The sequence below is a fragment of the Citrus sinensis genome, chromosome 4, assembly GCF_022201045.2.
Source record: "Citrus sinensis cultivar Valencia sweet orange chromosome 4, DVS_A1.0, whole genome shotgun sequence".
NCBI lineage: Eukaryota > Viridiplantae > Streptophyta > Magnoliopsida > Sapindales > Rutaceae > Citrus > Citrus sinensis.
Window position 1 is genome coordinate 24066103 of NC_068559.1, and position 10828 is coordinate 24076930.

Sequence of the window (10828 nt, forward strand, 5' to 3'; positions counted from 1 at the left end):
TAATTCATTATATTTTTGTTACTAATATTTTATGTATTGAACTATTATTCTACCATATATTAGATAATTATCTTTAATTAATTTTTTTATTTTAATGAAAATTTATTTCAAAATTAATAAAAAGTCCATGCTTCGCCCAAATTTAGACAAACTTTTAAAGGTTATGAGCTTATTAATAATAACATGGACTTGGGCACAGGCTTAAAAAAGCCCAACCCAAGCCTGCAATTTATCAACCCTAATTATGATCAAGTCATTTGCTGTGTGGTCCAGAAACTGTCATGTCATTTGCGGTTACACGACATGGCATTCAAAGCAAGAACAGAGCAGTGCAACATTCAGCTAATATTTTTACTTTTCATTATAGAAAAATATAAAAATAATAATATCTATGTTTCCCTTCTACCATGACGCAAGATAATATTAAAGCCAGTAGTTAATATCATTTAACGTAGTGTGATTTATTCAATTGCTCATTGATGGAATCTTTACTCTCACTACAAAACTCTTCTTAAAACCTATTAATATATACGGAGCCTCGTGCCTATATCATTCTTTTATTCTATCGATTAAGTAGTTTTCAATGAAGTTTAGAAATTGATAATGTCGAAGTGTCCTACTTTCTTTATGGTGGGTTTGCTTGTAGTGGCATGTATTGAAAGTAAGCTTATTTCAACGTCTAGTGAGATCAATTGGGCCCAAGTTGGAACCAACAAAACTATTATTTAATAGATTATTAATTTAACAAGGTTGTATATATACTATGAAAATTATAATATGTGCTCTTTAATATACCATGTGAGTAAGTAAATTTCATCCAATATTGTGTCTATTTTGGTAATTTTTTATTTTTACAACAATTTAAAAGAAAGGTTTACCATGCACGCATAACTACTATTAAAATTCACAGATATATGCTGGAGTAGGCCTCTTTCTCCGGTGCAAATCCACAGGCAAATTGCTTATTTCTTTGATGCTAACAGCTCACTCGATGCAAAGAAGCTGATCCAAAACAGCTGCACAGGCAAGTTGTGCATTCATCTTCATATATTCCATGCCATTCTAGAAGATGAATAATGGCATAATCCTTTTATCTTTCCACAATTACTCCACATTTTGAATGAGGGATGAATTGCAGTTATCATAGCCTTGGCGATCAAGCAAGTAAGCTCCAGTCACTAAATTGAATTCAATGGTCTCATTCATCTGATACCTGGATGATTGCAAGTTGGAATTCATGGTAATTTATCTGCTATGTGGTCGTATTAACTTTGACCCAGAATCAAGAGTTGACTGTTAGAGCCTCCTCGGTTGATAAGCAGGCAGCATTTGTTTAGAAAAGAGAGAGTATGCCGAGGCTGGCATTGGCTTTCCCTTTTGCTGAGAAGTGGGTGGCATTTGTTTGGAAAACAGAGAATCAGCAGAGCTTGGCATGAGTTTCCTCCTTGGCACGGGCTCTGATTCCTTAATGTTGACTACAACAGCATCTGATGTTAGAAAAGTCTTTGCCACGGATGCTGCATGCTCCAAACAACATCTAACTACCTGCTTCAGAAATAAGAATTATTGAGGTTAAATTTTTCTTCTTGGAAAAAAAAGAAAAAAAAGAAGACAAGGTATTCATCGTGTAATCTACTGGACTGAAGGACCTAAGTCTCACACAGAATTTAGATATCGTTATATACATATTTCACACAACACTACAGCACTTTAAGGGTACAAATCATCAAATTTCTCGTACCTTAGTTGGATCAATGATTCCTGCCGCCATAAGGTCTTCATAACGGTTTCTTGCAGCATTGTAACCGTATCTTGGATCATCATTGGATAGGACCTGCAAAATGTAGCAAGTCTCAGCAGGGTATTTTATTTGATTCAAATGAGAAAGAAAGTAAAAGAACATTCATTATTCAGCTATTCAATCAGTTTCTTAATGAAAAATTATGCATTTATGTGCCGACACCTGATCTACAACAAAATTGCCATTAACACCTGCGTTTTTGGCTATTAGTTTTGTGGGATAGCTTAATGCTCTCTTGAAGATCTCTGCTCCAATCTGCATTGACATTGTCAAAATGGTCTCGCAATATTAGTCACTTAGTGGATAATCAGCAGAATCACAAAATATGTAACTGAGTAAGAAATGACATAAAATCGTGAATGTATTATCGCAACTTTTGAAAATACAGCACAGTCTATAGATCTATGGAACAAAAGAGATATTAAGCTTCAGATAAACAAGTTTCTTATTGCTAATTTATTTTTCGTTTTAAAGCAAATGAATGATATATCCAGATTTAAGAAGAGGGGGAAAAAATGAACAAAAAGAATGGTACCTTTTGTTCTTCATTATCCAGAAGCTCTTTGATACCCTCCACCTTTGCAGACAGCCTCAAGAGGCTACAGCCACCACCGACTACAATACCTTCTTCTATTGCTGCCTATGGGTATATCAAGTTAGAAGCTTACTATCATTAACTTTCCAATCTAACATTTGTCAGCTTGAGCTATGCAACTGACTACCTTAGTTGCATTCAGAGCATCTTCAATCCTGAGTTGTTTATCCTTCAATTCAACAACTGTTTGTGCTCCTACCTGTGCTTCAAATGAGTGAAGTTAAATAGAAAAAATTATAATAAAAGTAGGGCAAAATGTCTCCATTTTTTCAAAGTATCAAACTGCTAAACAAGTTATTTATATTATTTCACCTGAAGAATAGCAATCCCTCCTGATAATCTTGCTATTCTTTCATTCAGAATGTTCTTTTGGAATCTTTCTTCAGTGATCTGCAAAACAAGAGTTATTATGTTGTGTCTGACAGAAAACCAGCCGTTCATTTATTTGTTCAGTTCTTGTGGCCTTAAGCTATCTATTCTTTTTTCTTTTTTTATTCGTAGGCATATAATTTTCATTTATGATTAAGCATGACATTTCTTTGCTCTTCACAACAGAGAAGACAACCCAAAGTTAAAATCCAAGAGTTCTTCAGGAGAACTTCAAGATGTAAAAGTTCTTTTCAGGTTCCCTTGACATTTTGCTCTTGTGGAATATTTCAATTGGGAATCAATGTAAGATAGCTTTACAAGCTTCTTTAAATTTTTTGGTGAGGTTCATGCTACAAACAACTTCCTAATATGTGTCAGCTTATGCATGATTGCAATTTTGTGGTTTGTTTAATACTGCAACTTATGCCCAAAAAACTTCAAATTCTTAAAGCAAAATGCACTAGCACAATGTAGAAGGAAACTAGAAGCACAACCTCAGCAAGGCTTCGGATTTCAGAAATCCTCTTTTCAACAGCTGCTCGAGTGCTCCCATCAGTAACTATTAAGGTAGAATCCTTGGTTATCACCACCTTAATAGCTGTTCCCAGTACCTCCTTGCCAGCCTTATCTAGTGTCAGCCCCATCTCATCTCTGATTACTAAGCCTGCAAAATATATGATAAATGGAGAATTTAGAGAAGAGTGGCAATGTAACATAGAATAGGGATAAGGAGGCCTAAAGATCAAACACATATACCATTGTATGAAGGATTGGAGTGAATTAAATGATGATTTTTGTCCAATTTCATCTAATGAGTCCCTTTCCATGATTTAATCATCAGTACACAAAATAACTAGTTGTAATCAATTTTTAAATATCGCTGCATTTTGATAGATGAATTATTGAACAAAATTATGATAAAAACAAAAAGGTGTAGATTCATTTAGCCTGATATGGCCTGAAAACATACCGGTACAGGATCTGGGAGAGGGGAATAGGACGTGATATGTGTAAAGTATCATTTACATGCTACTATACTGTCAATTTGATACATAGATGCTATCAATCAAGAAGATGTCAAGAGTCCGGATTTTAATATAATACCTCCAGTCAAGATAGCAATGTCATCTAAGTAGTGGCTCTTGCGCTCACCAAATGCAGGAGCCTTGATGGCTGCTGCTTTCAGCACTCCTCTGAGTTTGTTCCTAATCAATAGAGCCAGAGCTTGCTGCTCAATGTCCTCTGCAACTATAACAATAGGATACTTCTCTTTAACTGCACTGTCCAATATTTTAAACATGTCCTTTGGATTTTTGATTTTTTTGTCAACCAAAAGCAACTGCAACCAATGAATTCACATACTCTAATTACTAAATAGAAAAACATGCCAGACAGTTAAAACCTGAGAGTTAATACCTTGCCATCGTGAAACTCCACAGTCCTCTTTTGTCGATCGGTTACAAAATAAGGGGACAAAAATCCACGATCAAATCGCATTCCTTCTACTATTTCTAGACTGTTTTCAGTACACTTCCCCTTTTCAATTGTGACTACACCATTCCTTCCCACTTGTTGAAGGGCATCAGATATCATTTTTCCTACAGTATAATCATTTCCTGCACTGACTGCAGCAACATCTGCTAGCTCATGATCTTCAACCTGGACAATGTAAGCAGTTCAATAGTTCACACTTACAAACTTCTCAAAATTTTAAATATCCAGAGACAAGTTTACAGAAGATATGAACTTATATACCTCTCTTGATGTCAATTTGAGTTCAGACAAAAGGGCTTTCGAAGTCTTCTCTATCCCACGAGCAATTTGAACGGGATTCATGCCAGCTGCAATCACCTGAAGTAAAGCACAACTTTCAATATGCAAAGTCGGCAATAGATTGAGATGAGAAAATTGAAAATACTCAATTATTTAAAATATTTGAAGTCCGGATAGAACAACAACAATATATTGAATAAAAGACAAGAAACATAAAAATAGACGCCAGCTAAGAAGTAAATAACATGCCTTTATCAGCTTCATTATCTGGATTCAGAAAGAAGTATGGTCTACATTGTACTTGATATGTTCCTTTTTCAACCATCACCATTTCTTTTTTCCCCAATAATAGATGAATATTTGCATCATTCAATTCATACCTTGACACCTTCTGCAATTAAACCCTGTGCAAGAATTATAGATGTGGTGCAACCATCACCGGCAAGGTCATTTGTCCTTGCTCCGGCTTGTCTCACCAATTTAACTCCAATATTCTCCAAAGGGTCCTCCAATTCAATCTAAATCAAACAAAACAAAAGACAAGGAATTAAAATTAATCACAAATTCCCCTAATAAAATTAAAAACTTAATTGGTAGCTTCCAAAATCCATCATTCTAATAATCAAACCCTATTCAAATACATAATCAAGCACCATGATAGAAGAAACGCAAAAAGGGGAAAGAAATTAAAATGCAGTGAATTAGAATGTGTAACTAAAAACACCTCTTTGAGAACAGTTTCTCCATCATTGACTATCTTGGGAGGTCCATACTTGTTCTGCAAGACCACATTTCTCCCCTTTGGACCCAAAGTTACTCCTACCAGCTCTGCCACCAAGTCCACTCCGGCCTGCAACAACCATACATGTTCACATAAACACAAAACAGTGAAAAGAAAAAAATTAAAAAGAAGAAAGGAAAAAGAAGCGGGGGTATATTTGAAATGTCACCTGAAGTTTCTTTGTAGCAGAACCATCGTGGTTGAAGTAAACCTCTTTAACCATAGCTCTGGGGACTGAATTAGGTGCCCTTTTGGGCAATGTTGGGTTTTTGAAAGAAATTGCGAAGATTGGAGTTGATAAAGCTGCCATTGTTATTTACACCAACAAAATATCTGCTCTGTTTTGGGGATACGTTATATGGATTAGATAAGTCACTAGAGACATAACAGAAGAAATATCTTAGAACTTCTTTTGGCGCTATTCTAGTACCAGAGTAAAACGGTATTTCCCTCTTATTTACTGCTTTTGACGACTATAAGCAATTAAGCATACAGGAAAGAGAGATAACATACACTATGTATTCTCTTACACTTTTTATAATAGTCAATAATTTTATATAATCATAATTTTATAATTATATTTATTTTTAAATATATTTTTATTCATATTTCTTATAAATTAAATAAATCATGTGATGGAAGTTAAAATAAAAAATTTAAGTACTGTTGATGCGAGATTCCGGTTCTCCTCGTTCTACGATCAGGATCTCTGCTCGATCAACTTCGTCACTACCAGGAGGTCTCCTCGCCAGGCTTCTTCTCCGGAGGTCCCTGCGTACACAGATAAGTCAGAGTACGCCGGTTGTTTTCCCGGCGCAAACCCTCCGACGCTCAAGTCAGATATGAAGGTTCGGGAAAAGCTTGCCACAGGTCTTATGGCGTTTCTTGTGGTTTTCTCCCCTTTTCTCAAGAATGCCAACCCTCTTACCTTCGTTGGCTATCTTTTTATAGGCTTCCTCTGAATCTCAGTCTTCCGCTCTTTTCGAGACGGTATGGGACTCCAACTGCTGCGTTATGGGCAAAACATGGGATCTAGCGTGTTACGCCACGGTTCAGGGGAAAGCGTGGCTGGCACGGCTCTATGAGACCTTGCGTGTTACGCCACGGTTCTGGGGAAAGCGTGGCTGCCACGGCTCTGTGAGACCTTGCGTGTTACGTCGTGGTTCTGGGGAAAGCGTGGCTGTTGTGCCTAGATTCTCGTGCTGGAGAGCACGTCTTGCCAACTGCCGTCGACCGGGTCTCCTCCCCTCTCGATCTCTAGCCGGAATGGCCTCATGCCTTTTATAGGAATTGGCCTCGCGGACGATAATATCGTGGACGAGCAGGATGTTTCTGCTCCTGTTCTTCCACGCGCCAGGCTTTAACGGAACACACCGGTTCGCAGAACTCCGCCATCAGATGTCTGCTCGTCATTCCTGGTCCCTTCGACGCATTTGTCCCAAACAGTATCCCTCCCAAACACCGGTCCCCCAGTTTCTGGTGTTGGATAATGTAGTGGACCAGCAGTAGAAACTCGATAGTACTCGCTCGCGTGGGTTTGGAAAAGGCTGCCAGGAGTCATGTCGCATTTAATCGCGGACGAGGTGAGGTGGCAGAAATCCCCCCCTCCATTTGAATTTCAAACCGACGGTTACGGGATTCTCGGAATATGCGTCATTAAATGCTGGCAGCCCAAGAGTTTGCTTCTCAGTAAAGAAACCCAAAATCTTCAAACACGAACTCGTCATTTTCTCCATTCTTGTCTCTCCGGCGAATGAACCTCGGCGCCAAAGCTGTCATCCCTGTCTCTCTCTGACCGAGTCCCTGCTTCAGGTATTTCTTCTATTTTTTTCGGTATTGGTTAGTTGTAGGTAATTTCCTTTCTCTCTGCTTTGCTTGAGGTTGTAGTTGGCGGTGGTGTTTTGGTTAGAACTTAGGATATGTCGAAGGGTAAGGAGAAGGTCGTTGAGGTTGGTGACGACGAACTAGGTTTTTTGCCTAGTCTGCCCGCTGATTTTGCTTTTGATCCCGGGATCCCCTTAGAGCCCATTAGGTCTAGTGTTGGTACTAGCGCTAGGAGGATGTCTCCCCAAACAACCCCCTCGAGCGACAGTAGCGATGAAGAAGGATCTTCTGGATCGGAGAACACCTTGAGTGAGGGTCAAGGGGATGATTCTGGTGAGGCGTCCCCATCAGGAGCCTCACGACCAGAAGAACGGGGTACAGTAGGAGGTAGAGCCTTGTCGCGTGATTATGCCATTGATTACATGTCGTGTACGACCACGTTTGACGAGCTCAATGACCTCCGACTTAGGTATAGTATTCCTGGTGAGATACCTCTTAAGATCCCAGGAAAGAAGGATACACCTAGCCGGCCTCCCAGGGGATACGTTACCCTGTATCTGGAGAGCTTTAAGTATGGGCTGAGGTGTCCCTTGCAGCCTTACTTTGCCCGGATACTTAACGGGCTAAATCTGGCTCCTGGTCAGCTGAACCCCAACGGGTGGAGAGTGCTCTCTGGTCTGTTCATATTGTGGGACAGATGTTGCCAAAGCGAGCCCACGGTTGATGAGGTGAAGCACCTGTACCAGCTGAAGAGCAGCCCTAAAGATGCCGGCTGGTACTACTTCCAATCTGGTACCAAGAGCAGGAAACCCATAACTGATCTTCCAACTGGTGGTGGTGGGACTTGGAAGAGGAAATTCTTTTTTGCTGGGGGTCCCTGGGGTCAAGTTGCACAAATAGACGGGAAGGATTGTCGCGTCCCACCCCGTTTCACGGTCCCAGGTTGCCTGCTCGCTTTAGATGTCTTGTATCCATAATTGTTCCTGCTGTATTGGTTTGTCTCTAACCAAGTGTCTGTTTGTGCTGTAGTTTCCTGGGGTGTTCACTTCCCGCTCCGACCTGATCAGCTTAAACGGGTCGAGGCTGTATTGGCCAATTCCTGCTCGAGTCGAGAACTGCTATCTACATACAACTTCCTCGAGTCTCGGTTGATACTTCCTGGCCATAAGATGGAGGACGCAGTGATTGGAGCTCTGACCAGGAAACGCTCTCGGCCTCCAACAACCGATAGGGACCAGGACAAAGATGCTCCCGCTGCGAAGCGAAAGAACATCGTGCAGCAGGTTCCTCCCTTGCAGGCTTTCCCTCCTGCCTCTGCTAAAGTCGGGGAATCCAGTAGAGCAGCCACTGATCCTGCTTCCTCTTCTCCACCTGTTGTGCCTCGGTCTCGCTTACCCGACAGCCGACCAGAACACTTGGTTCCCTATCTCAATGAGTTGTCTAAACTCGTGAGCAAGAAGGACCTGGAGGGCTTTGACGGTTGTACCCTGGGCGAGTTGGTGGGAGCCATGCAGTATAGTGCTTTCCATCTCAGCTGCATGGCCACCTACTATAAGGCCAAGGTTGGTCGTTACGACAGGAAGATGAAGGAGGACATTCAATCGGCGACGACCAGAGCTGACGTTGCCGAGAAAAAAGCGGGGGAGCTAAACGTTGAGAACCTCAAGCTGATAGAGCAAGAGTCCCTTGCTCAAGCAAAAGCCATTACCCTCGAGGAGGAGCTGACCAAGGTTAAGGAGGATCTCCAAGGGCAGAGGGCTATGTATGAGGCTCAGCTCGAATCTCTCCGCGATTCCCACCGAGCTCATATAGAGAACTTGGAGAGGGAGGCCGACAACCAGTACGACCAGGGACTTCGGCATTCCTATCGTTGTATCATGGCCGTCCTCGGGAAGCAACACCCTGATCTGAAGATGGATGACCTTGCGGCTGGTGTTGCTCAACATATGGACGAGGAGGCGGCCAAGGAAGATGCCGAAGGGGTAGAGCCGATCGTGATTAAGGAGGGAGACTCTCCTCCTCGTGCAGTCCCTGCTGATGTTGGCGAGGCGAGCGCCCCTCTGGATGCGACTGGTGATACTCCTTCTGCACCTGAGGAGGTCCAGCCAACCGACGCTGCTGGGCTTACTGATCCACGACCTTCCTGATATGTTTCTTGTATTGTAATGAACAATGTTTGTGAAGATTATCTGCTTTGTTAATTATTAACAAATTAATAGAAATGTTTTTGATTACTCTCTTGTGTGGTAATTACGAGAGCCTGCTCGTCCTCGTCTGGTCGAGCTGGCTATGGCTTGGTATATGGTTTCGCCACCTGCCTTAGAAAATTTTCCGATGTTCGGGATTCTGCTCGCCTTTACGCGGTCGAGCAGATCCCGCCATGCTTGGCTTCTGTCTCGCCATAAGACAGGCTTTGAGACTCGGTGAGCCTTTGCGTGCCTTGGGTTTTTCGAGGATTGGGATTCTGCTGCCTTCTCGTGGCCGAGCAGATCCTGGCATGCTTGGCTTCTGTCTCGCCATAAGACAGGCTCTGAGACTTGGCGAGCCTTTGCATGCCTCAGGATTTTCTTCAAACGATTTGGATTCTGCTGCCTTCTCGCGGCCGAGCAGATCCTGGCATGCTTGGCTTCTGTCTCGCCATAAGACAGGCTCTGAGACTTGGCGAGCCTTTGCATGCCTTAGGATTTTTTTTGGTTTCAAGCGAATAAAATTCGTCGACGTTACATTAATGGCAGGATTTGACTTACATGAAATTGTTCGGACATAAAACATAAAAATAAAAGATAGACAGCATGAGCAGAAATTGCTTTAAAATGTGAGCAAGTCTTACTGGAAGTATTTTCGGAGGTGTGCTGCGTTCCATGGGCGTTTCACTTCGTGGCCGTCCGCGCGAACCAGCTTGTAAGCTCCGGGCCCCGCTATCTGCTTGACTCTATACGGCCCTTCCCAATTCGGTCCCAGCACTCCTTGAGTCGAATCTTTGGTGCTCTGATTCACTCTTCTCAGTACCCAGTCTCCGACCCTGAATTGCCGTATGTTCACCTTCTGGTTATAATACCGAGCAACCCTCTGTTGGTAAGTGACTGATCGCTCGGCTGCTTGTTCCCTCCTCTCCATTAGCAGATCAAGATTCAAACATATCTGCTCGTCGTTCTCCTGTTCATTGAAATGATCTGTCCGGTGTGTGGTCGTTCCTACCTCAGCCGGCACGACCGCTTCATGTCCGAAAGCCAAAGCGAACGGCGTCTCCCCCGTTGCGGTTTTGTGGGTTGTTCTGTATGCCCATAGCACACCTGACAGCTCGTCAACCCACGCACCCTTTTTTGCTCCGAGCCTGGTTTTCAGAAGCCTCTTGACTGTCTTGTTGGCTGCTTCTACTTGTCCATTCGATTGAGGGTGAGCAGGCGAGCAATACTTCAGCTCTATCCCGAGGTTCTGGCAGAAATCCCTGAAGCTGTGATTATCGAACTGCCTGCCATTATCCGTTACCAAGGCATATGGGATCCCGTATCGACAGACCAGATTTCTCCACACGAAGTCTGTTGTTTTCTTCTCTGTGATCCTGCTAAGGGCTTCTACCTCTATCCACTTCGTGAAGTAATCTATAGCGACTATCGCATGTGTTGCTGCTCCTCGTCCCTTTGGCAATGGGCCGATCAGATCAATTCCCCATTGAGCGAATGGC

At 42.2% G+C, this 10828-nt stretch overlaps 2 protein-coding genes across 4 annotated transcripts; one reads left to right on the forward strand and one right to left on the reverse strand.

Moving 5' to 3' along the window:
* Positions 1-759: 759 nt before the first annotated feature.
* On the reverse strand, positions 760-5687 carry LOC102609990 (ruBisCO large subunit-binding protein subunit beta, chloroplastic). 3 transcript variants are annotated; one of them, XM_006484230.4, is made up of 13 exons: positions 5489-5685; positions 5263-5388; positions 4919-5056; positions 4521-4616; positions 4182-4424; positions 3870-4104; positions 3260-3429; positions 2709-2786; positions 2524-2595; positions 2337-2441; positions 1964-2056; positions 1742-1834; positions 760-1545 (listed from the first exon to the last, which is right to left on the reverse strand). In XM_006484230.4, exons 1-13 carry the CDS (start codon positions 5627-5629, stop codon positions 1297-1299), a joined length of 1839 nt encoding a protein of 612 aa, XP_006484293.1. In that variant the 5' UTR covers positions 5630-5685; the 3' UTR covers positions 760-1296. The 3 variants fall into 3 exon arrangements, 2 of the variants coding, with proteins under 2 accessions (XP_006484293.1, XP_052296202.1); XM_052440242.1 differs by having other exon boundaries at positions 2521-2595; XR_008054308.1 differs by having other exon boundaries at positions 1397-1545; positions 1993-2056; positions 2521-2595; positions 5489-5687.
* A 1551-nt stretch (positions 5688-7238) lies between these two features.
* Positions 7239-9290, forward strand: LOC127901888 (uncharacterized). Its single transcript, XM_052439927.1, has 3 exons — positions 7239-7818; positions 8173-8972; positions 9057-9290. Exons 1-3 carry the CDS (start codon positions 7239-7241, stop codon positions 9288-9290), a joined length of 1614 nt encoding a protein of 537 aa, XP_052295887.1.
* Positions 9291-10828: the final 1538 nt, after the last annotated feature.

Excerpts from the sequence above, each read along its gene's own strand:
- LOC102609990 (XM_052440242.1), bottom strand. The coding sequence starts at position 5,629 with ATGGCAGCTTTATCAACTCCAATCTTCGCAATTTCTTTCAAAAACCCA. Across the intron at positions 1,835-1,963 it reads GCAATTTTGTTGTAGATCAG|GTCCTATCCAATGATGATCC; the intron begins GTGTCGGCACAT and ends TACATTTTGCAG. Across the intron at positions 1,546-1,741 it reads GAATCATTGATCCAACTAAG|GTAGTTAGATGTTGTTTGGA; the intron begins GTACGAGAAATT and ends TTTCTGAAGCAG.
- LOC127901888 (XM_052439927.1), top strand. The coding sequence starts at position 7,239 with ATGTCGAAGGGTAAGGAGAAGGTCGTTGAGGTTGGTGACGACGAACTA. Across the intron at positions 7,819-8,172 it reads CGGGTGGAGAGTGCTCTCTG|TTTCCTGGGGTGTTCACTTC; the intron begins GTCTGTTCATAT and ends TTTGTGCTGTAG. Across the intron at positions 8,973-9,056 it reads TAGAGAACTTGGAGAGGGAG|ATGGATGACCTTGCGGCTGG; the intron begins GCCGACAACCAG and ends CCTGATCTGAAG.